At 43.8% G+C, this 25,243-nt stretch overlaps 1 protein-coding gene across 7 annotated transcripts in view; it reads left to right on the plus strand.

Annotated features, from left to right (window-relative positions):
• The first annotated feature begins 3,133 nt into the window (after positions 1-3,133).
• The window catches only part of HIVEP1 (HIVEP zinc finger 1), a 90,146-nt gene continuing 68,036 nt past the window's right edge, over positions 3,134-25,243 (plus strand). For 2 of the 7 annotated variants that reach the window (XM_033154571.1, XM_033154576.1), the window contains exons 1-3: positions 3,135-3,321; positions 10,609-10,701; positions 11,562-11,691. In XM_033154571.1, the coding sequence (XP_033010462.1) occupies positions 11,646-11,691 (46 nt within the window). In that variant the 5' untranslated portion in view covers positions 3,135-3,321; positions 10,609-10,701; positions 11,562-11,645. Of the gene's footprint in view, positions 3,322-3,584; positions 3,781-5,891; positions 6,232-8,064; positions 8,862-10,608; positions 10,702-11,561; positions 11,692-25,243 lie in introns of those variants that run through there. The other 5 variants (XM_033154568.1, XM_033154567.1, XM_033154569.1 and 2 more) reach the window with 5 other exon arrangements.

Raw genomic sequence — 25,243 nt, forward strand, 5'->3', positions numbered from 1 at the left:
AGACTCCATTGTCTCTCAAGACCGACAAATGCCAGCAACAACCATCTCCGCTTTCTCAACATCATGTGTAATATTATGCACCTCTATCCTGTCCCCTTGTCTTTCCCCTTAAACAATAACCTCCAAATGCTGTAACCTCATGTTTCCACCGCCTCCGGTCTCAAAGCTGCCTAACACGATGAAGCTTACCCTCCGTGCTATAATACTTCAAAAAATGTGAATGGAAGTATTTTTCAAATCGTATGTCTAGAGCAATCCTAATCTACTTTATTCATGTGAAGGCCTTGAGAAATCTCTTGAGCCTCTTGAATAAACGGAATTATGTTGTAGAACTCATTCTTTACTTTTGAGATTTACAATTATCAGTGTATAAAATGTTCCCCAACAAAACAGCATGACTAGATTGAGGCCTATTCTCCCCTGCCCAACCCACCTCCTGCCTGATTACCGCCATGAGAATAGAAGCATACTCCCTGGCTGCTCCACCATCCTGTCACTGGGGCTGCTCTCCCTGGTTTCTATGCATTGGGGCTGAACCTCTGCATTAGGAAGCCTGTTCTATTTGTGGGGGCTCCCTGTATAATTCAGAACCCTGGAAGACAGGTTCTGAATTGCAAGGGAGGCCTGCGTAAGTAGAAAGGGCTTGCTCCTGCAGAAGTTAGGATTGAGCACGCGGAGGGCTGCAGGCATGCCAACTATGATGTGACGACAGGTTATCACAGGAGGTGGAGCACCTGAAAAGGGCTTAGCTCAAGAGGGAAAGAATACAGCAGCCCTTGTATGATTAATGCAAACGCTGAGCTGGGTCTTGCACAAAGGCAAGAGCTTGGCTCTCTATGCAGGGACAAAAACATACCTTTACGGATGTGATTGGGCCCATTTATTGATGGGAACAGGTTGCTTAATTGTACAGTATCAGGAAAATTCAGTCAGTCCAAAATAACAGAGAATGAGAGTTGAGGTGTTATGGGATGACAGAAACTGACAGATTTTATTCTACCCATCTAGGTAAACCTATATTCCTATATATAGAGGGAAGGTACAATTAAGATGGGTTTTTTCAGGATTGGAGCAGACATAAAAGCATAACCAGGAACAATTCAGTAAGTTAGCATAAAACCATTTTAAACAGAAGCACTTTCAAAAATCAACACCTAAAGTCTTTTAAGTAAAAGCAGTCTGGAAGAGATGAGTTTTTGTGGTCCATTTAAAGGCTTATATAGAAAAGGCTGGCACAATTCCGCAGGGAGGGAATTCTAAAGTTGGGGTGGAGTGGGAGATCATCACTAAAAGTCTAAAAAGGACCTTGCCTCTTGTGCCTACCAGCCAACCTAACCAATCATATTGGTGGGTCCACAAGCAGGGACTTCAAAGTTGTTCTTGTTACAGGTAGGTAGCTGTGTTGGTCTGCCATAGTTAAAACAAAATAAAAAATAAAATAAAAAATTCCTTCCAGTAGCACCTTAGAGACCAACTAAGTTTGTTCTTGGTATGAGCTTTCGTGTGCATGCACACTTCAAGCAGACTCATATGAAGGAATCCTTCAGATTACTGACCGTAAATTGTAGAGGGTTTTAAAGGTAACACCAGCATGCATGCATTAACCAGAGATAATCTGGTACATATCCACTTTTATTTTATTTATAATAGCTATATAGATAATTTACAGTGCAATCCTAACCATTTCTACTCAGAATCTAGTCAGGAATGGCCATGGAAGCTCAGTAGTAGAACATTACTCTGCATGCAAAAAATCCCAGTTCTCTAGAGAAGGGTGGGAGAGAACCTTCTGAAATCCTGGGCATCACTGCAAGTTAGTGTAGGAAGTTGCCTTAGACTGAGTCAGACCATTTGTCTATCTAGCTCAGTATTGTCCACAACAAACTGGTCTTTAACTGGTGGCTTGATCCAAGGTGGGTTGCAACAGAATTGCTACCATCATGCAAATAAATGGGGAAAGATTCAGAAATGCATGTTAGGTTCAAGAGTGGATCCTTGGAAAAGGTCAAAGATACTTGGTCTACAGTGACTGGCAGTGATTCACCAAGATTTCATTTGGCCCAAAACAGTATAGTGTTATGAGTTTGTGGGGTGCCTGGATCCCACTTCTAATTCCTGGGTGCAAGGCACTGGATTTAGCATGTTAAAATACAAGCCAGGAGCCAGGTAATGGTCTCTGTGCCAGAGAGCAAATGGGGAGAGGGCCTCCCTTAACTCATAATAACTTAGAAAGACAAAGGCCTTTGAAGTGGAGTTTTAGAGTTGCCAAGAGAGACCCTAGGACCGCAGTCGGGGATGATGGGGGCTGGAGGAAAAATAGTGGCAGTCTGTTAAACACAGCAAGCTGGAGAGGGGAACCAGAGCACAATGTGAGCTGCCTGCTTGAATCGGAGGTTGCAGCAATGGGAGACAGAGGGCCCCCTTGGAGCGTAATGCTTTGAACCGCTCAATCGTAGGCTCAGGCTGTATACACGTGTAAATAAACCATGTATCCTAAAGACAACACAGTCTCCACTGTGTCTCACCCCCCCCCCAATGGACCCTGGGTAAGCAGCTGGAACCCCTGGAATCTAGGTCCACTCAGAGATTGGGGCGGCATAAATAAATCACATTATGCTGTGCAAAATCTGTTTGTGGGGAGGTGGGGCAGAATGAAAGTTTGAAATAAATTATCCTTTATTGGCTTTGGGTGCTGTTAGCTGCCTTGGCCATTTTACAGAAATATAGGATAAAATAATATTTTAAGCAAGTTAAAAGGGGGTAAATGTAAACCCTTGTATGGGAGTAATTTTTGAGATTTGTTTGGAAATGTAGCAGTATTAATTTACTCTCTCTCTACACATACACACATATAATCTGATAACTCTTAAAACAGTGCTAGTACCGTTAGCATCATGCAACCGAGTCGGGTGCAAACCCGGGGCAACGCGTCGCAGGAATCCTCTCTTGGAAAAACAACAATGCTTTCTGCTTAGCAAGGACTTTTCGTCACTGCTGCTCCCCTCGTCTCCTGCCCTGGAAGGAAGCCGCAGAAACCGCCCCAGACGCCCCCCGACTCGCTCCAACCCTAGAAACAGCCGAGGGTGCAAACCAATCAAAGGAGCGCAGCCAAGAAACCCCGGCCAGGGCCAAAGAAGGGGAGCAAGCGCGGGTAGGAGCGAGCCAGAAAGAAAAGCGAGCCTTAGGCGCCTCCCCTTCGTATTTCCTCTCACGCCCACTTCCAAGCGCGGAGGGGACTGCCTTCGGCTTTGCTCGTTTTCTGTGAAAACTTCCCCGGCGAGACCTAGCGCGGACTTTCCCTTTCTCTTTTTTGTTCCCGGGGTGAGTTTATTTCTCCGTTTCGCGGCCCGGGCTGGGCGAGGCTGGAGGGGAGCGAGAGGGGGGGGTTGGGTGGTAGTGGGGGGGGGGGCCGGGCTTTGCGCGCCCTCACCCACGAGGCGCCCTCTTGCATTGTGGGGTGTGTATTTCTGGCCGCCGCCTGCTCGGTCTGTTGCCACGGGAAGGAGGAGGGGATTCAGCGTGGCTGGGAGCGAACGGGAAAACCCAGCGAGGGCAAGAGGAAGCAGGAGGGGGAGGAGGTGCGGCGGCGAGGAGGAGGAGGGACGCAGCCTGCATGACCCGCCAGCAGCAACAAGGAGGAACCTCCGGGATCTCCGCGTCAGCAGCAACAGCCCCAGCTATGTGCATACATGGGAGGGTGCGCGTGTGGCTGCGTTGGAGGGACGGGCCTCGGCAGGGGGGCGTGCGACGGGCATCTGCGCAGGAGGCTCCGCTTACTTGGTAAGAACTTTGCCCGTCGAGTTTTGTCTTGGTGATTTTGTTTCCGCCTCCCCCCACCCTCTTTTGCGATCTATAGGCAAAGGTGCGGGACGGAAAGCGCAGATAGGTTTTGCCTTGACTGCTTCAAGCCTTTATTTCCCTGACTGAAGTGGGTGCACCTTAGGAACACTTGTCAGGATCTCCGAAGCGCGATCCTGTGCCCGCTTAGCTGGGGCTGGGAAGGGAGCTCAGCTGGACTTTGGTCGGAGAGGAAACGTGCCATGCCACATGGGCACAGCCAGAGGGGTGTAGAGGGGGCAGCAACTGACCCCCTAAATCAAGTAAATAAAAATCCTTAACTAAGTGACCAGTCGAGTCACAGATAGCTGGGTTCTCCCCCCCCCCCCCAAAAAAACAAAAGACCTGCGACCCCAGACATAAATTCTGGCTATGCCAATGCCATGGCATGTGCTCTGTGTGAAGGGGATTGGTTGTGGTGGTTGCAATGGGAAGCTGTGGCAATTGCAGAAATTATGCCTTATCTGACTTCGCTCTGTTGTGGTATTTGAAGCTAGCACCATCTGCAACAGAATATGGTCCACTCTACTGTCTCTAAGATACAGCTGACACAGAATAAATATTGGAAGGCTCTAATAGCAGGATATTAAGTCGTCTGTGGAAGTGCCCTCCCCTTTTGACAATAGCAACATAAACTGGAAGGGAAGTATTTTCTTTTGCAGAATATTTTTTCATATTCCGCAGTGCTATGGTTGAACACACAAATGGCGAACCGGTGGCCATCTGGACATGGGTGGACTAAAGTACCCATCAGATGTCACCATTGGCCTTGCTGGCTAGCGTTGATGGGAGTTGGAGTCCAGCTACATCTGGAGGACCACAGATTTGCCTGCCCTTGATCCAACACAGGGTTTCCCAAACTAGGGTCTCCAGCTGTTTTTGGACTGCAACTCCCATCATCCCTAGCTAGCAGACTGGTGGTCAGGGATGATGGAAATTGTAGTCCCAAAACATCTGGAAAACCAAGTTTGGGAAACACCGATCTAACAGAAAAGTCTAGGTGCCTCTCACTTCGGAACCTGACAATCTTGCAGTGTAGACACTGCAGTTTGGCACAGGTGTCAAAATAGTCATTGGGCAGGACTGCTCCATGTTATAAGATAAAGGGGTCACTTGCATAATTATTTAGGTACTGCATGACACAGTTTCTCACTTTCAGGGCTAGCCAACATGGTGCCCTCCAACTCCTATTGGCCAATAATCAGGAGTCATGGGAGTTAGTCTTGTGGTCTGACACAATTCACCTTGATTCTGAATTTCTGTCCACCAAGGCCTTACAGGTAACAAACTTGGCATCTATCTTTGCTGGCCTAATCAGATCTCAGCTTCACAAATGGTTCAGCAGTCTGATGGGAGTATTAACTCAAATATAAGTGCCTCACAGGGTTGTGTGATTAGCCTGCTGTCTGCCCCTATATCCTAACATTCTCCTCATAATGCATCAAATCATACTTGCTTATTACTTATTTTGATTTGTATCCCACTCATTTCTTGAACGTTCAAGATGAGTTACAATATTTTTAGTGTACTAGATATTACTGGTGTTAACAGCAGAAGCTACCCAACGCTGGTGCTTCCCACTGGTGTTTCAGTGTCTCCACAATTTCCGATCTTTTGCTCTTCCCCATGTTGTGCCATTGAAAAATCTAGCCCACAATCCTATTTTATGCATGTAAAACAATCACCCCTCCCCACTGTTGTAGTTCACACTTGTGGACTGGTAGCTTTCTTGTTAAAGAGAATGGTGGGCTTTAATTTGATTCAGCAAAACACTCTATGTTCTTTTAACTAGTTTGCAGGTTACGTTGTTTTTTTTTATGCCTTAATCGTTTAGAAATCTCCAGTACAAACACTTGCTTCGTTTAAAACAATACTGGCAGACTATGGGGATACCTGTTGAAAAGAAGTGGGGGCGGCCAGAACCAATTAATAAAAACTTTCGGGGGGGGAATTGGGATACTAACCCAAATAGACGCCAATGATCAATCTGAAGGTGCCGCAATACACCTGATCAGAGGGCATTGCAAGCCGAGGAAGGTGTTCAGCAACCCTCCTAACCAGACCTTCCCTCAGCGTCGGAGCGTGCGGCTGTGAAAACGCTAGAAGCTTCTGAAACCTTTCTGCGTTGCGGAAGTGGACGGGCTAGGAAGGAATTCCCCCCTCCCCCCTCCTTCCTGTTATAAACTTTTCTTCGTCCTTTTTAGTTTCGGTTCTACCCTTTCTCGACGCGCCCGAGTGAGGAAACAAGGAAACCCCCTCGGCGACCCCTCCCCCTCCCTCCGCCAAGCCCCTCCCCTTTCGCTCCTCGGCGAGGCAGACAGGGCGAAGGGGGCGGGGCCCGGGAGACCCGCTGACGTCACCCGGCCCGCTTCCTGCAATAGAAAGTGAGGGAAGGTAAAGCAACCCCCTTTTCCAATTATCTCCTCGCCCTCCCTTCACCCCTCCCCCCTCCCCGGGGGGGGGGGGCGGAGGTGCAGCCGCCGGTCACGCGCGTGTCTCCCTCCCCTCCTTGTAAAGCGGGTGGCGGGGGGCGCGGAGAGACGGGGCGGGGGGGAAGAAGAAAGAAAAAAGGGGGAAGCAGCAGTAGAGAGACCTGCCCAGCCCCCCTCGCCTTCCGGCGCGTCCCCGCCCATTGACCCCTTCCTTCAACGCCCCACATCTCACCCCCAACTACTCCAGCTTGGTCGTCTCTACAACCGCCTTTCTCCCCCTCCCCCTTTATCTCTTAAACTCGGGTGCCCAGACCCTAATCTCGCTCCCACCCCGCATCACGGTGCCTGTCCCACATATACCCCCCCCATTCTTCCCCTTCTCTCCTTCCCCCGACCCCTGTAATCAGGGACTTCTCACCTGGTGCCTAAGTGTGACACCCCCCCCCCCACAACATTAGCTCACTCCCTCTCACACACCCCCTTCACACCTCAGGGTTTCGCTGAGGGGGGAGGGGAAGAGGTTTATAGGGGGGCTAGGAAGGTGGGTTTCAGTAATTTGGGGTTAGGGGAGACGAAGGATGGAAGCGGGGGGCGGCGACGGTGTGGTGGTTTTTCGTTGTCAGAGGGGAGGTGGGGGGCAGCCCCCTCTGGGGGGGAGGTCAGCTCTGTGGGGCTGGGCGAAGGGCGCCCCACAGAGGAATTACAAATTCCTTGAGGAAGGTTGGGAACGAGGGAGGGGGGGGGGCTTCCTACCGAAGCGTGGCCGCGTAGAGTATTTGCGAAATGGCGGGATATTCGGAGTCTCTCTGAGGAGAGGAAAACACTAGTGGGTACACTCGCACTTGACGCTGTGTGGAGTGAAAGGAAAAGTATTCGGGTTTGGAGAGACTTATTTCTGAAATGTTCCTCAGGGGGAGCGAGGTGCAGGGATTGTTATCTGTGTAGATAGCGGGAGCCGATTTGACACGCGCGTTACACTACTGAACGTGTGTATGTGGTGAGGGAAACGGAGGCACGCGGCGACTGTGAGGTTCGAAAGCGGAGGGAGAAGGTGGGGGGGGGTGTTGTGGAAAACGTGCGAGGAGAGCCGGTGGCACTTGGCACCCATGAGTTGGGGGGGAAAGGTGTGGGACTTGGCGTGGGGAGGGGGGGGGAGAGTGAATGCCCTCCTTGACGGCCTCTCTGGGTGAGGCTTTTGGCGAGGGCCCCGGGGCTGCCGAGGACAGAGAGTGCAGGCACCGCGGTGCAGCCACCTGACCCCGGATCAGAAACGGGTGTGGAGGGTGAACTATGGGCTCGAGGCTGGCTGGAGATTTCGGGCACCTCCTCTCTCGCTGGCCCATCTTGACATGCTCAGGAGCTGGCTGGGGCGAGAGTTGCATGGAGAGAGATGGGTTCTCGGTGCTCCTCCTGCGCGTGTGGGGGCGGGGGCGCTGCCGTGTTTGTGTCTGTGAGGAATAAGGTTGTGGTGAAGACTGTGTGTGTGTGTGTCTGAGGGAGAGGGGGAGGAAGAAGAGGATGCTGGGGAGGGGGGTTTAGCGCCGGGTCATGTTTGTGTTGGAGGTTGTCAAGTGGAGGAGGATCCCAGACGCCGCCGCCGCCGCCGCCGCGCAGGGGTCGCCGAGCTTCCCAGCTGCTGCTGTTGCTGCCGCCGCGGCCGCTGCTCCTTCGCGCCAGCGCCGCCGCCGCCATCAGCAAGAGCAGCAGCAGCAGCAGCAGCTCCGGCTGCCTTCTGAGCAGGTTTGCTGGGGGATCCAGGAAGGGTGGTGGAAGGCGGGGTAGGGGGAGAGAAAGAGAAGGGACCCGGGCGCGCACGCACGCTGTGCAAACACCCCCGCTATAAGACGGGAGAGCCGCCTCCTGAGCCCTTTCTGCTTGCAACGGCGGGGGCAGACGCAGCCCACCACAAAGTCTCCCTTAATAAGGAGCGCTGCGGGGCAGGGGAGAGTCGGGGGATGGGTGGCGAAAGCGATGGGCCCGGGAAGAAGCCTGCCTGCCTTGGCGGCTCCGGCTGGCGAGGTTTGTGTTTGCTTGCATTTGCGTGCACGCTCCTGTTTGCTCCTGTCCTTTTCCCGGCTGCGTGCGTTTGTATTCGCTGGCGCTTGCAAATCCTGCAAGGTAGGCTTTCGCGCCTGGGCTTTGCTGTGTTGTGGTGAGAAGGCATTCTTGATGATCCCTCCCCTCCCTTGGGTCGGTCCCGGTTTGCACTCGTTCTCCTCCACCTCCTGGCATGTGTGCTGTGCTTTGTTCAGTGCAGCGTTGCAGAGGGGTTTTCCCAAGCTCCACCCTCTTTCTTTATTCATTCATGTTTTTCCCTTTGCAACAGTACTGCTCACAGGGCTGCCCGCCGTCATTGCGTCTCTCTCGTTCTCATTTCCATTTTTTCCGTAACACTGTCTTGTTAAACAAAGCAGGGTTTCCTCTCCCGTCCTTCCCTTTCACCCCCCCAATGAATACGGAAAAAGAGATCCCTGATCTCTTCGTATTTAAAAGGATTGTTTGTCTTGCGCCTGCTATGCTTTCCCAGAGTCTGAAAAGAGAAGGTGGGAGGAGGATCCTGCTGGTGGCCGACGGAAGTACTACTTTTAAAGTGTAAATATTATGTAATGTGCTTTTTGTATGTTGTATTCAAACACCCCTGAATTATTACTGTTAAGCAAACGTATACCAGTTATTATTATTATTATTATTATTATTATTATTATTTGCTGGTGATCCAGTAGTTGGGCTTCATTAACCAGTGGTACTGAGTGTTAAGTAGGAAGCTGAAATTTGTAGGCATTGCTATTTGTTCTAGGTTGTTGACATCACATAGTACCCCTGTGGAACAGATCTACCCATACACAAGATGGGAGTCTCCATGGTTGGGGCCTTGCTCAGTCGACAGAGTAATGGGACAGAGAGAGGGTGAGAGAGTCCCATCAAGGGAGTTTTGGGAACTTAGTGCAGCCTAGCCCCGGGAAAATAGCATTGAATAACTGGCCCACCTTTTAACTATTCCAATCGATTAAAATATTGAAAGGGTGAACAGTTGACATGTCCAGGGCTTTTTTCTTCACCCCTTCAACAAGAGGAGGAAAAAGGAGTAATCCCTACTATACTGCTCAGACTGGGAATTGTGCAGTCAGCTGCAAAACAACACTCTCTGCCCTGCACTACTATGATTGGGGAGCTGCCCCTCCCAACAGTTGTTTCAGGGAACAAGGGACACTGAGTTCCCCCTTGAGGTTTTGCTGGTCCTCAGTTTGTTCATTATGTAGATTTGAAGGCCAAAACCCAGTTTTCTAAACATTTTGCAAAGATTTTACTATTCTAAGCATTACAGATTAATAAAAATGGTTCATCCAGCTTAAAAGAATAGCACCCAAGAGAAAGGAGTCTGATACGTGTTATATTTGCAATCCTTTCCATGAATAAATGTTGCATGATGTTAGTGACAGTGTGCCTGTTAGGTGCAGACATTGGCCATCCTGCTTGATTATTTTCAGGTTGACTGCTTATAGCCCTCATTCATTTAAAACAAAAACAAAAAATGACATTCTGTCTTCCTCTGAGATCTTCCTGTTTCAACTTATTACCCATAAATAGAGCCCTCTTACTTTTTGTAACATGCTGTCCAAAGACCAGTAAGGGTGAGCCTAGCAATTCACAAAGCAGAGATCCTGTGACTTTTTTTTTAACACACAACATATGTTGCTGTTGTATTTTTTTACCTGTATTATAATTACAGGTGAGCAAAGTGCTGTTGCGCTCATGTCCAGCTTGCATGCTTTCCACAGGTATCATCAGTCACTGTGAGAGCAGGATGCTTGACTAGAAGGGACCATCTGATCCAGCAGGCTCTTGTGTTTCTGTGACAGGGTGTGTGGGTTAGAGTGGTATTCCTTCTTTAAAACAATGAGTATTTGTATTAAGCGAGAAATGAATGTGCTTCTAAGCAAATATTTGCTTAGCTCTAAGTTATAAAAGAGTGCCTTTTCAGGGTTTGCACCCTCAGAGAGGTCTGCCTAGTGCTTACATGATTACTTTTTTAGGTGCCAAATGTAAAAAAGCAGAAAAAGAATATTCATGACATTTGTTGTACTTATGTCATTCTCTGTTGCTAGTTTTGTTCTGTGATAGATTTTTGTTTCCTATTGTATTTTATGTTTTAAAATTTTGTGAACTGCTCTGAACTTTGTCATTAGGTGGTATATAAATATTGAAAATTATTTGTTTTCAAAATATATATAGTGAATTCATCCTACATTGTTTCATTTGTCAGCTTGTTATCTCTAGGATGTTCTGTTCTTCAGATCTACCTTTCTCCAGCACACCTTTTTCTTGCTTCTTGTTGCAGCTCGTAAAGGCACAGGGACCCTGCCAGAGAAAAAAGACTCAAGTTGTCACCTATCTCATGTGCACTTTAAAGGAAAAGCTGTAGCTCAATAGGGTATGCAATTTATGAATATCTGGGTTTGGTTGTCAGCACTTCTTGTCTTGGGATAGTGTGTGAGACCCTGGAAAACAGTAGCCAGACAAAATTCTATGATTGAGTGGGATAGCTCATTATGTCTATACTGTATAGTAAATATTTGGACCACAACATTTTAAATGCTGTAAGAAATACTTTTCCTTCATGCCCTGTTGGAGCTTCCAAAAACTCTCAAACAGATGCCTGTTGGAAGGAGTATTCTAGATTTGTTGACCCTTTGGTCCAAATGAGCAGGGAGTTACTACATTTTTAGCATGATTATAGTTGCATTTGTTAAGTTTTAAAGGCATGGGCATAGCTCATGACACTAGCCTATCCAGATACTACATTATTTATGAATTGCAACAAGTAGAACTGTTTCAGTTCTTACCAAAAGAGTTGACTCAGTTTGGGATTGTTCTAAATAATTGATTTTAGTACGTCAGGATGAATGTATTTGCTAAGTTGCAAGTGTGGTTTTAAACCATGGTACTGACTTGAGCAGGTCACTTAGTATTGTATAAATAAAGCATGTTAAGTGGTAAAGCTAGAATAATGCCATAGTTCTATTTTTAGTCCTTTTGTGGTTTTTCTAAATGTTTGTATGATACTTGGGGGGGATAGTTGATTGGGATATATATTTCTAAATGATTTTGCATACCACTAATATTCTGTCTGAACTTGTGAGTATGAAATAGTGACTTTTGTGTGTGTAAAAAGTTTAACGCAGTCTAATGTGATTGATTAATAGCAGCCCATGGTATATTCATTAAATCAACATGATAGTTCTAGATCTGCTGCTTATGACCTTACCTAATCTTATCATCTTTCCCCACCAGTATGTGGATTGACTGACCCCATTGGCATGTTTATGGAGCTGCTTTCGGTCTATTCTCCACTTCTGGAAAACTGCCTATGACTGGATGAGAATGCCTCGAACAAAACAAATAAATCCTAGAAATCTGAGAGGTAAGAAAAGAGTTCTGTTTTGGTAAGATAAAAATACACAAAACTGAAACCATTGTAAAATAATAATAATAAATAATTAAAATCATCATAGACCTTAACAAATTAGATTGCTTTTCTTGTGTTGATGTGAATTGCCTGGTGAACGCTGGCTAAAGTGCAGTGTAGAAATGCTTGCATATACTGTATTGATCATTGTACTTAAAATAATTTAGAAGAAATGTTAATTGAATGATATCTAAGTCATGTTCATAGTTTACCCATTGAAATGAGTGGGCTTAAATAACTTAAATTACATTTTAGCAGTGTAATCCGAATTCCATTTCTTTCAAACACACACTCAAAACTTTCAAAATGGGCTCTTTCCTAGATCCAGCTTCAGTTTCATAGCATTTTACACAGATGGATGATAGGTAGTTGAAATACCAATTCTCTCTTTCCCTTATCTGTTTGGTTCTTCTGTGTTTCTATTGGCTGGTTCATAGTAAGTAGCCTGAAATTTGTGAAGACTGGTAGAAACTTTCCATGCATGTTAATGAAGTAGCTTCTGTTTAACAGCACTGCACTGATGATAATGGGATAGTTTATCACTTCTCTGGTCTTGGTGATAAGATGTAACTTCTTTTTTTAAAAAAGCGTAATTATTAGATTGCCAAATTGTCACAGGTTTCTGCTAAAGTCAAAATAGGTACAGTATGTGGCCTGACATTTACTGAGTATAAGCTTTCTTAAGGTTTTTCTTGAAGCATCTGTGGCATTTGAAATAGATTTTGCTGTTTTCAGAAGCCATCCAGTTTTCAGTTAAACTGTGCTGAAGGAACAGTCAAAGATGATATGACACATGCCACCAAAGTCACCTGGATTTTTATAAGATTTCTTGGCCCTGCATTCAGCAGTGATTGGCCACATGTGCAGTTCCCATTGCTGGATATAGGAGCCATGCACGCACGTGCAGATGTTCAGTACTGTCAGCTTTGACAGTGCACACAGCTCCTTGTTTGGATGGGTGGGAACTAAATTAGATCCTTCTTCCAAGCTCTTGGTCTGGTTGATTAGCCTTGAACATGTGCTAAGTGTTTAGGTACATCACACACACAGCTCTCCAAATTAGGGCCAGTGATCTTAAATTAATTTTGGATAGTTGATTTAAGTAACTGCAATGAAAAATAGAGTTGGAGGATGGAAGAAAATCATATACAAAGCTTGGTTTTGTACCGGTTGCATTTCCTGTACCTTCTCAGTCACTTCCTTTAATGTTCAAAAGCTATTCCTGCCATGCTGCTCTACAGCTGTCATTCATTAAATTAAGCAAATCTTCTTGGTATAAACTTGAGCCCAAATTTGTTCACTGAGATTAGCACTCTGATTCTAAACATTTGCACCTGTGAATCTTTGCGCCTCTAATGCCATTGTAATGTTTATGCACTGTATAATCTCTTATTTTTGACATTGTGCTTAGATAAAGATGGGACATGCCATCTGCTCCATGTAACTGTAACTCAGATATTAGGATTTTTCACTGCACTGTACACTGTCAACACCTGGGCAACATTTCCAGCAAGGTGTCCATACTGAAATCTGTAACCATTTGGGACAGCCAGGCATGTGTTTTAAGTGAAGATGTGGTTCACTGAATTCCCACAGGATCCAGCAGCTTACATAAAACTCTCAAGGGTTTCCAACCCCAATTTACAAGCACTCTGCTTTTAAATGTAACTGGGCATTTACTAGAGTTTGAATCCAAGCATCTTCTAAAAGTGATGTAACTTCTGATTTGGCTTGGTATGTGATGATTGGAGCCTAACCGACATTGGAGTAGTTTTAACCTGATTTTATGTAGCAACTAATTATCTTACTTCACACTGCTTATTGCATTGTTAATATGCTGTAAGTTGCCTCAAGTCCCTAGGGTGGAACCATTCAGAAATCTATTTATATATTGTGAGTTAAATATTATGGGCATATGGGATATTAATAGGGACTGAAGTGGTTCTTTGGATTTTGAACCTACTTGTATCCACATGGCATGAATATTGCACCATCTTTTTTAAAAAAAGGAAAGGAAAGGGTTTTTGTGGCCAGTTTTTCCTAGCTTTTGCATTAAAAGCACTGTCAGCCAGAGAACAGGGGTGTGGGGCACTGTCTGCTCTGTCAGTGGAACATTGCAAAACATACGTTGTGTTTGGAGCTGCAAAAATATTTCCGTTTCATAGGCAGCAAGTGTACCATTTTTAGCTACAAGCCTTGCATACAGTCAAATGAATATTTCCAAATTACCAGTTGACCTAGGCATCTAGGATTTTTACCTAGGCATCTAGGATTTTTCAAATCCTGATTATATTGGCCACTCTGAGAACAGTGTATTGTGACAGATCAACTGAGATAACTGGATCTGATAAGCAGATTTGCACAAGTTTTTAGGATCTCTGTTAACAGCCTTTGCTTTCATTAATATTTATGTGTCACATTTAGGTTCCTCATACTGTATTTATGTATCAAATGCTTCATGATGCCAGTTGAAGAATTAAGACATTATTCCATAAATTCAGTGCAATGCTATCTATATTTACTTGGAATTAAGTCCCGCTGTGTTGTTCTGGTGCTTACTCTGTAGTAAGTGTGATTAGGATTTTAGCCTTAGGCACTTAGCAGGTTGACACTTAATGCTACCTCAGTGGAGTTTTGCACTTGCATTGCATTGCTTTTTAAAGTGGCAAACGTGTAAACTTGACACTTTAAAAAAGGTCTTAAGTTCATATTTTGCTGAACTAAAGTTGTTAAGGGAGTCTGGCGGGGAGAGGGCTTGGGGAGGCTACAGAGACCTTGCGCTCACCTCACCCAGCTGGTCAGGAGGGAGGCATGCCATTTCCGTCACCCCAGTTGTGCAGAGGGGTGAAACGCAAAGAGGGTAGGAGGAGACTTGGGGTGCCGAAATTCTTATGCTGGGGAAGGAGCCGTAAGGGGCCACTCCCGGATTCTGCCAGTGACTGAGACAGACATGTACCTTGTAGCTCTGCACTGTAAATAGTTTGCACAATAAACCTGTAAACAGACAGGTTGGGCTCCTGCCTCGTTACTCGTGAGACACCACCACACAGAACTTACAAGTAGGATACTTCCCCCCCTTAATTTTTCCTTTTAAACATTTTGTTTTTTAGCTTGCATTTGTTCTAATAATATCAAAAAATAGGAAGACTGCTAAGAAGTACTTCTAAAATATTCACTGTACTAGAGAAAACTTGTTTACAAGTTTCCCTGATGCTAAAAATCCTTTCTGAATGCAAGTATTTTATAATATTTTTGGGATCTTTCTGCTTATCCTATAGGAATATCTTACGCTCACCAATAAGGTCTTCATCAGAAGTCGGCCAGTTTAGATTGTAACTTTACATTTGCTAAATGTCAAACCCATTACACCCCAAAGGCTTGCTTCCATGTACACCAGCATTTATTGAAGCAATCTTGTTTGCCAGGTAAAATTTGGAGGTGCCCATTGTTTCTGGCTTTTGGTGCTTGTCTGCAAAGCCAGAGGCAAATCACTATTTGCCTCCATTCCAATTTACAGAATTAAAACAATAATATTCTATCTCTTGCTAATGTTAAGGTTAAGAAAGGGTAAATTCTGCTACATATTAGAAGGTTCTTGCACATTCTTCAGGATTCTATGCAGTATATAATCCTGATTATAGCCTAAGACTTTTGTCTTAAAATCATGAAAACATTATAGCATTTATAGTATGCAATCATTCAGACCAATTTATATAAATACCCAGTTATTCAAAATAATAAATTGCTTTGGAGTGTTCTGTAAATATATACTTGAGTGTTAATAATAAATTTTTGTATAATGATTCTTATTTGTAATAGAAGTGAAGATTTTCTGCTGTCATTTCCCCCCATCAATTCATTTTCCACTTCATTTGCAGTTTTACTTTTTTTAATATGAAAATACTGGCCGAGCTGAAGGAAAGCAAATTTCTCAGATTTTCCATTTATACGTCATAGGATATTGTGCAAAATATTCTTGCTAAAGCCTAAACCCAGTATTTGTTAGCCTTCTTATTGATTATTGCAGATCTTGCAGTATTTTTTGCTGTTTCTTGGGTCTAAAGATAACTGCTGAGTTAATGAAATCTAACTGTCCAAAAAGGTTCTGACTGAAGTACAGCACTTGTACCTGCTAATCCTGAGACTGAACAAATGACTAAGTGTATTGGTCTGTAACATCAAATATAAAACGACAGAGTAGTGCAGTACCTTAAAGACTACCAAATTCATTATGTGGACTAGAGTCCATGACATCAGGTGCATAAAGTGTAGTCATAATGCTGGCAGATATATATACATGTGGGTGTAAACGGAAACATGGAGTGAAATAGCAATGGAATATGAAAAGTGCAGACTGATTAAACACATTAGAAACTGAGTGTAGTAGACTGCCTCTTTTACTGCATGCTATTTGCATCTGACAGAATGCAAATATTTTATTAATTGATTGATTAAATTTGTCAGTTGCTTTATTTTGCCAAGGGCAACCCAAAGCGTCTTACAGCCAACCAACCAAATAGAGCAAAAGTGAGAATTCCTGCTGCTTTGGTCATTCAGGAATCAGGAAGTTATCCTATCTTCATATAGTCCTCACTTTAGCATGCGATGTTACTATATCTGCATTTTTTTAAAAAAACCAGTCATGTCCTTTTGTATGTATGCATTTTCATACATATGTACTGATTTGCATTTATTTATTTAATGGTAACTATTTGGGCTGCTGAGAAAGAAGCTAAGAGAAACTCTTAAAATGCTACCTACCGTACTTTGGTGGTATCTTTGCTCAACACCTACTCTGACTACTCAACCGAAAGGAAAGTAAATGGCCAACCTGCTGATAACAGAATAAAGGAGGCAAGGAGGGAGCTGCAGCCAAAGATAGGAGAAGAGAGGTGGTAAGGGAACACCTAGCTACTTTCAGTAAATTCAGACCTCCAGGGCAGCTGCACCCAACTGTACTAAAGGACCTTTCAGAAGTAATCTCAGAGCCTCTGTCTATAATCTTTGAGAATTTTTAGAGAACGAGTAAGATCCGTGCAGACTGGCGGCAGGCAATTGTTTTCCCCATCTTCAAAAAGGGAGAAAAAGAAGACCTAGGTAACTACCAACTGGTGAGCTTGACATCAATACCAGGAAAGGTCTTAGAACAGATAATTTATCAGTCGGTCTGTGAGCACTTAGAGAAGGATGCATGGGTGTAGTCAGGGTGGTGTTGGCAGGTGCCCCCCTAAATCAAGTAAATTAATAAAAAAGCCCTTTTTATTTTAATTACCCTTTTTTCTTTATTTTCTTTGTTTTATTCCTTTCATTTCCTTTCTTCTCTTTTTTTCTTTTCCCCTTGGTGTCCTCTGCTCTGGGCTGTTATTGGGGTCCAAGGATTATACGCACCAGAAGGTGATAGATGGTTGGTGAAAGGACCCTGTGTGAGAGGCAGGGAAGTGAAGATCTCTCAGGGTGGAGAAGAAAGGAGAAGGGTTAAGAACTATCTTTGAGAGAGGACTGTGGTTTTTTTTTTTCCTTTTCCGTTTCTGTTTTTATTTAGATTAGGTTTTTTATCCTATTGTATTCTGAAAAAGCTTTAATAAAATCTTATTTTAAAAGAGAGAGAATTGGGCCCAAAGTAATGAAATGAATGTAAGGTTCTACACTTTGGAAGAACCTGCTGCACAAATATAAGATGGGAGACAACTGGCTTGCCTCAAGTACATGTGAAAAGGATCTAGGTGTCTTAGTAGACCACAAGCTTAACTTTATTCAGCAGTGTGATGCTTCAGTGAAACAGTGAATGCAGTTCTAGGCTGCATCAACAGAAGTATAGCGTCCCAATAAAGGGAAGTCATAGTCCTGCTCTATTCTGCCTTGGTCAAACCACAGCTGGAATACTGTGTCCAGTTCTGGACACCACAATTTAAGAAGGATATTGACAAGCTGGAATGTGTGCAGAAGAGCGTAACAAAGATTTATCAAGGGTATGGAAACCAAGCCTTACCAGGAATGGTTGAGGGAGTTGGGTATGTTTAACCTGGGAAAGAGAAAACTGAGATGAGATATGATAGCCATCTCAAGCCCTGCCACATGGGCGATGGAGCAAGCTTGTTTTCTCCTGCTCTGAAGGACCTAAACCAAGGGCTTCAAGTTACAAGAAAGGAGGTTCTGACTAAACATCAGGAAGAACTTTAAGAAATTAAGAGCTGTTGGAACATACTCTCTCGGGAGCTGGTGGACTCTCTTCCATTTGAGGTTTACGATTCCTGCATTGCAAGGGGTTGGACTAGATGACCCTCAGTGTCCCTTCCAGATCCTACAATTCTATGTTTCCACGAGAACATTGTTAATATGCATTTATTGGTGAATATTCCCATTATTGGTGAAAAATTCATTGCAGTCGTTCATAATTTAATTTCACTGTAGCACAAACCTCTCCTGTATAGTTATTATAAGTTTAATACACCTACATCCTGGGAGGCTGGATGCACAAAAGCCAATCTGTTCAGGATGCCTGGTGGTGGTGCTGGTGTTCTCCTCAGCTAGGACAGCTCCTTTTGGCAGAGAACAGGGTAGCAGTGTTGTCATTTTCATGGTACTGTACTCCCATCTTTTGAGAAGCAGTGTGCTGCCTGCTTTGGGGTTGAGTGGAAGCATTTGCAGTGGCTCAGAAGCATCTGTGGCATTGGGATTAGTGTCGGGCAGGCTAGAAATGATGTGCAAGTCTCTACAGTGCATATTTTGTTTCCTTTGGTAGAAGCACTGTCCATACTAAAAGCAGCAGGAGGGATTGCTGCGCCACTTGTAATCTGGGTAGTGCTATTCCCTGAAGAAAATAAAAGGCTGTCCCTTTTTGTGGGCATGGTGCTGCCTAGACTAAAAATACTGATCTTGGACTGGCTGAACTCTTCACTGTGTACCAAAGGAAGGACTGTGGAGTGGGTTGCAAAAACATCCGAAGGATTAGGCATGCCAGTGGGTTGTTACTTGATCAGTATACCAAACAAAGTTTTTTTGGTCACATTACTTGGCCAGTGTCTCCCCTAGAAATTAACGTTTATTTCGCATCATTAATGCTCAGCTAAAAGAGAACATGTATATTGCAAAAGCTGAAAAAAGTCATGACATGGGAATACACACACACACACACACACACACACACTGGCAGCCTATATAGACAAGGGCTTTAAAAATATTGTTGTTTAATATTAAAGCTAGGGAGGCTCTTTTTGGCAGTCTGATTCCAGTATAAACATATTTCAGTTTTGGAGTGAACATACTGTAGAACATCTTGATGCAACCCCATCTGTGCTTGCAATGGATCAGGTCTAGGCTCTATTGCAAAATCTGTGCTTCAGTCTGGAGGGAAATATTTAGTCCTGTCAGGATCAATATTTTTATTTCAGATATTGACATGTGTGTACTGTTTTCATAGGGCCTTTTCAGGCCAGATCTCAGGACCCAGAAGAATGTGTATGAAGAGGCAACGTAAGGGCTGGGAAGAACCTGATGTTTCTTTCACTACTATGAATGAATAATAGCACCCCAATGGGAAGGATAGAGCTGAGATGCAGGGCTGGAACACGAGCAGGTTGTGTGTGTGTGTGTGTTTTTAAAAATATAGGTTGTATAATTCATTTTACCAAGAGCTCCAAGCACTTCATGGGCATCACTGGAGTGTTAAATAAGTTGCTGACGTACATAACAGTGTTGTCATCCTGGAGAGCTGCAGCTGAGAGGCGTAGTGGCTTCCCTGAGATCAGTGGTGCATGTCTGAGCAGAGACACAAGATGAGTATTTCTAGTCATCATTCATGCTCCTAGCCACTACCTCACACCAATTCTTATGCAAGTTGTCCTGGACTGGATACTTTAATGTTAATGCTTCATGTGATTTGAAGATCTTCATTCTTTTAAATTTCTATATGTCGAGGGCTCTTTTCCTCCAAAAGACAATGCCAAGGCCAACTGGGACTGTGAAACATTTAAATGTACCAGTGGTCTAGCTTTTAGGAGGGGCTGCTAGTCTCATAGGTAGTTAGTGGGTAGAGAATATTTATTAGCGGAATTCCCAATGCTAAATACCTTTAACTTGTAAAATGAGTTTTAGAGGAGTTTCTGTATTAGTCTTTTGCAGCAAAAACAACTTAGTATTTTGACATCCTAAATACTGATTTATTTATTTTTTGCATAAGCTTTTGTAAACTAGTGAGATGCTGTAGTCTATGAAATTTTACGCCACAATAAATATGCGAGGCTTTTAGGTTCTGTAACAAAATTTTATATAAATGAGAGGATCTTTTTTCCCCTACAGGTGTTGTGTCAAAGCAGTTGTGCCTGTAATGCTGTTGATCTCCCAAAATCTCTGCATGTGTCTTGTATGATGTATAGAGTCAGTTTTGCAAAGTGTGATGGTCACTGTAGGACTTGTGCCTCCGATAATAGATTGGTAGCTTGAAGTCATGCAGGCTAGCCCTATGACTCTTTTTGGATTTGTTGCATAAGCTGTATATCTCTCAAAGCTGCGTACAATTTGTCTCAAAGACCTTCTGTTTTCCACTGAAATTTTGTTATGAAACGAGGTATAATATTAAACAGTCAGTGGTTTTATTAATCAAGAACACTGGGGAAAGAGTTAAAAAGCATTTGCAAAATTTTAACAAGGTGGTTTCTTTTTGCAGTTCATGCCTCATGAGAATCGTAAAGGCTTTGTTGGTAGTGAAGCTGGAGAAATAATGAGTAACACTTTCCCTGAGAATTGGAAAAAGTACATTCTGAGAATAAATTTAAATTTCCCAAGTAACTTCCTGACCAATAATAGTTTATGGGTTTTTTTTAAATGAAAACTTGGAAAATCAAGAGTCCAAAAGCTTCACTGAGGCTCGAAGAAAGCACCTCAAGTTCCTTTCTAACAGTCATTTTATTGGAGAGAGTCAACAAGTATGTATATTTTGAGATCACCCTGAACATTCAAGGAAAACTTTGTACTAGTAGAAACTCTCTGTGTTGGGTGGCTTGGAGAATTACAGCACAGTGGTCCTGTTTTGAACTGGGAATATAGGATAGAAAAGCAGGGAGCAAAGGAAAGCCCTCATTCCAAAATGGGAAAGCCAAAATAATCAGTGTTTCAGTTCCAGCGTTAATGTGGTACAGCAAAAGAAATCTGTGCTATCTAAAACCCTACAAACTCTTGCTTCTTGTTTTGTACCTTCTCGGAAATGAGAGGAATGAAGAGGGAAGCCCTTCAAAAGAACACCAGGGAGAGGTGCCACTTAAAGGCCTGTCCACAGTTGAGGAAAGAATATGCTTTTGCATTAGGATGTTTGTTCCAGGCTGTAGATCTGGAATATCCTAATGTATGTCATTCCAGGAAAGGTTAACTATCTGTAAACAACTCTGGGCAACAGTCTGCTGCTATGCTTTTCAGCAGCAGTAGAACAAACATATGTTTGCTGCGCTGCTGCTTAAGCAGCTTCTAAGGGAGGGATGGGTTTTCAGTGGCCTGAATGCAGCCTGTCGAGCTTGCCAGTCTGGTCCCACAGCCTCCCCTCCTTGCTGCTTCTCCATGCCCCCCCCCCCAGCAATAAAGCTTTCATTCCTAAATGCTATGTGGGAAAGGTGTTGCACCCCAGATAGTTGCTATTCTCTGCGACTGGGGAGGGAAGGGTTAACCCTTTCCAGCTGCAGTCTTAGTCAGAATCATCCCACCTCCAACAACCAGATATGGAGCGTCTCTCTATTTTGTCCTTTTAAAAAAAATAATGCAATATTCCTAGGTACAATATAGCTTAAGGGCAGCACTGGGCCTAAAGATTATGGAGAATTCTATAATCTCCATAGGAAGGGGTTAGATTCCATATTAGATTGTCTGTGTCTGCCAATTCATTTTTTAATTGGGTCATTGTGTCTGTTATAAGAAAAAAAATCTGCCCTTATTCCCTTATGAGGTACACAAGAGCCCTTGTAAAGTCCTTTGCAGGTTCTCCATCAGTAGGAATAAAAAACAGAGGCCAACCAGAGAATAATTAGAAGCAAAGCAGCTAGTAAGCTTGATCTTTGTAGTTCTGTTGCAACAGGGTACCTTCCTTACACACAGGTGAGCAGGGAAGAACCTCAAACCAACTTGTCTGAGACAAACGAAGTTCTAGAGTGCAAACAGGCTTGTGTAAAGTGCTTTGTATAGGTCCCTGTGCTGATGTTCTCCCACACCCTGGCATACACACGTAGGGAAAATGTCAGGTGTTGCTATTAAAATCTTTGTTTGCAGATTTGACCCCCTAACTTCTGGAAAAGCTGTGATTGGCCATGGGATTCCATAGGGCCATCTCTCAATTCTTGTGAAAACAGAATGTGTGTGTGTGTTTGTGTGTGTGTGTGTATTAATCAATCAATCAATCAATCAATCATACTGCCATTCATCAAAAGATCTTAGGGTGGTTCACAGAATAAAATACAAGATACAACACAAGTAAAGAGTTAAACCCAAACAGCAAAACGATACTAAACAAATTCTTGACTTTTAATTCATTGAGATGAAGGATGCTTTTGTTTTCTTGTCTTTTGCCTTGTTTGCTTAAGCCTTTTTTGTATACATATCTGGAACTGGCATTTTCATGGTGCTAAATGTGGGCATCAGTACAAAAAATAGAAATCAAGTCAGGGACACGGGTGGCACTGTGGGTTAAACCACAGAGCCTAGGGCTTGCTGATCAGAAGGTTGGCGGTTTGAATCCCTGCAACGGGGTGAGCTCCCGTTGCTCGGTCCCAGTTCCTGCCCACCTAGCAGTTCGAAAGCACGTCAAAGTGCAAGTAGATAAATAAGTACTGCTCCAGCAGGAAGGTAAACAGCGTTTCCGTGTGCTCTCTGGTTCGCCAGAAGCGGCTTAGTCATGCTGGCCACATGACCCAGAAGCTGTACGCCAGCTCCCTCGGCCAGTAAAGCAAGATGAGCGCTGCAACCCCAGAGTTGTCTGCGACTGGACCTAACAGTCAGGGGTCCCTTTACCTTTAGTAATTTAAATAGTGCTAACAACTCTGATGTGTATTCCATTTAAAGGTCAGAATCAGGACCATGGAACCATAGAATCGTAGAATTGGAAGGGACCACAGTGGTCATCTAGTCCAACACCCTGCAGTGCAGGAATCCTTTGCTAAGGGTTTTAAGATTAGCTGTGGGGACAAGAGGCTACTCCAGCAAATGCACAGAGACTCAGATAGGCAGGAGACATCATTCAGGAAGACATGACCGCTCAATCAAGGGGACCCTGAAAAAAGGAATCCCCATGGAAAGAAATGTTTTACTCATCTCAGCAGGTCTTAACATGGGCTGAACCTCTTAACTAGCTTGCCCTGCAAGGATCCTAGTCCCCATTCAGGGTTAGAAACTAGCAGGGTGCCTGGCGTATTTTGTGCCTAAAGATTCTCCATTTGTGAGCACCTCAAAAAGTTTGGGTGCCATTTTTTTGCACCTGGCTGACACTCAAGGATTACCAAAATGTGTATGTTTGAAGCCTTGAAGTATATGTTAAGGATAAACAATATGTTAAGGAGTTTAACAATAAAGAGTGTTTTGAATACTGAAGTATGGTAGCAATATTTTTATTGTAAACACCAAATTAAACATGTATTAACATTTTCTGTTAAAATGTGATATTAACAATGTGTCACTTATGTGAATTGTGTATTAGTTCATGCTTATCAAAATAATAAAAGTGTTGCCAACCTTCCCGCCCCCAAATGGCAACTAGACATTCTGTTTTGGCTCCCACAACCCAGGTCCCAGGAGCCATTTGGCTCCTAGCTTTTCTATCCCAGTTTCTAACACTGCCCCCTTCACATATAATTCCTGCCAGGTCAGTTGCAGAGGACATGGAGCATGCTGAGGGCCCCATAATTCAGTTCCCATAATTTGCCATTGAAAAGAATCAGGCAGTAGTTGATGGGAGAGCTGGAGATCATGAACAGTTGCATACTCTAATGGGGAAGAAAGACAACTGCGCAATGCAGGTCCTTATACCCCAATTATGTTCTTTTAGGAGAGATTCTATTTCTGTTATTCTCTACCCCCCCACCCCTATATATTTTCTGGAATCTGCTTCTTGCATTCTCTTCCTTTTTCTACCTCATTCTCTGTCTTTGCTTAGCAACTACTCATACGTCCTTAGGGAGGCTCACCTCACAGTTTAAGAAACAGGCAGCTAGATACAGTCATGGACTTGTACCTGCATGTTAATTTGAATCCTGCGTTTCTAGTAAACACTGCTGCAAATGTGTCTCTTGAGCCAGTACTATAACTAATCAGTGTTCTCTCCCTCAGGCTTTAGAAACTCAGCATTGGCAATAGTAATGAAGACAGTTTAGGATGGCAAGGTGGGGGGGGGGGGTCTTTTCTAAATGAAAGGCTCTTGGCATTTTTGAGAAATTATCCAAATTTTGTCTCTAAACATCTAGTTCCTCTTGAATCAAATAGTGAATTCCTTTCCATTATAAATGAAGTGTGGGTTCCCAGAACACTTTTAAAACTATGCTGATAAACACTGTATATTCTGGCGTATAAGACTACTTTTTAATTCAGGAAAATCTTCTCAAAAGTTGGGGGTCGTCTTATACGCCAGGTGGAGAATCTGCGGTCGAGTATATCTCAAACTCTATATTTTAACTGGAAAAGTTGGGGGTCGTCTTATACACCCAGTCGTCTTATACGCCGGAAAATACGGTACTAAAAAAATCAAAGGGATAGAAGGAATATGCAGAAATTCAGGGCAGGAGTAGCCAGTGTGGTGCCAGATGTTGTGGGCCAGAATCTCAAGAGTTAGTTCAGTCAGTAGAGCATGAGACCCTTAATCTCAGGGTCATGGGTTTGAGCCCTGTGTTGCGCAAAAGATTCCTGCATTGCAGCTGGTTGGACTAGTAGACCCTCATAGTCCCTGCGAGAGCACTCTTCCCCTCGTGCCCCTTCACTTAAATATAGTGCACCCACCTCACAGAACATCAATTCCACGAATTCCTACAAACTACCCCGGATTATCTTGTGGGGGACTTGTGTGAGGGAAAATTTAATAATTTGGAGTCTCAGGCAGGATTTGATCAAATAAACAAGAATGGTTTTATTAAATAAAGGAAGTTTATGACACAAAGTGGGTAAAACATAAGATACTTCAGATTATAATGTTATTGCACTTCAGTTCTTTCTCAGTTGTTGCACAGCTGTTGCCCCTTAATACTTTGGTTCTTAAACAAGGTGGTATTTTCTGTCAGTTACACTGACAACCCTACTCCTGAGGTACTCCAAGTAACAGACCCAATGGATCACCACACCCCTCTTAACTGGTTTGGGAGTCTTTTTGTAGAAGAATCTCTCCTCTCCTGACTGGAATGGCACCTAAGTAGACTATCTTTTCAGATTCTACTTCTGGCTCAGTCTCAGCCTCCCAGTTAATTCCTGGCCTATTACTCTTACAGGACACCACACACTGTCCTTCACACTAAGCTCAGAGACTCCTTTTTCTAGCTTGTGATATATT

The sequence above is a fragment of the Lacerta agilis genome, chromosome 7 (assembly GCF_009819535.1).
Source record: "Lacerta agilis isolate rLacAgi1 chromosome 7, rLacAgi1.pri, whole genome shotgun sequence".
Lineage (NCBI taxonomy): Eukaryota > Metazoa > Chordata > Lepidosauria > Squamata > Lacertidae > Lacerta > Lacerta agilis.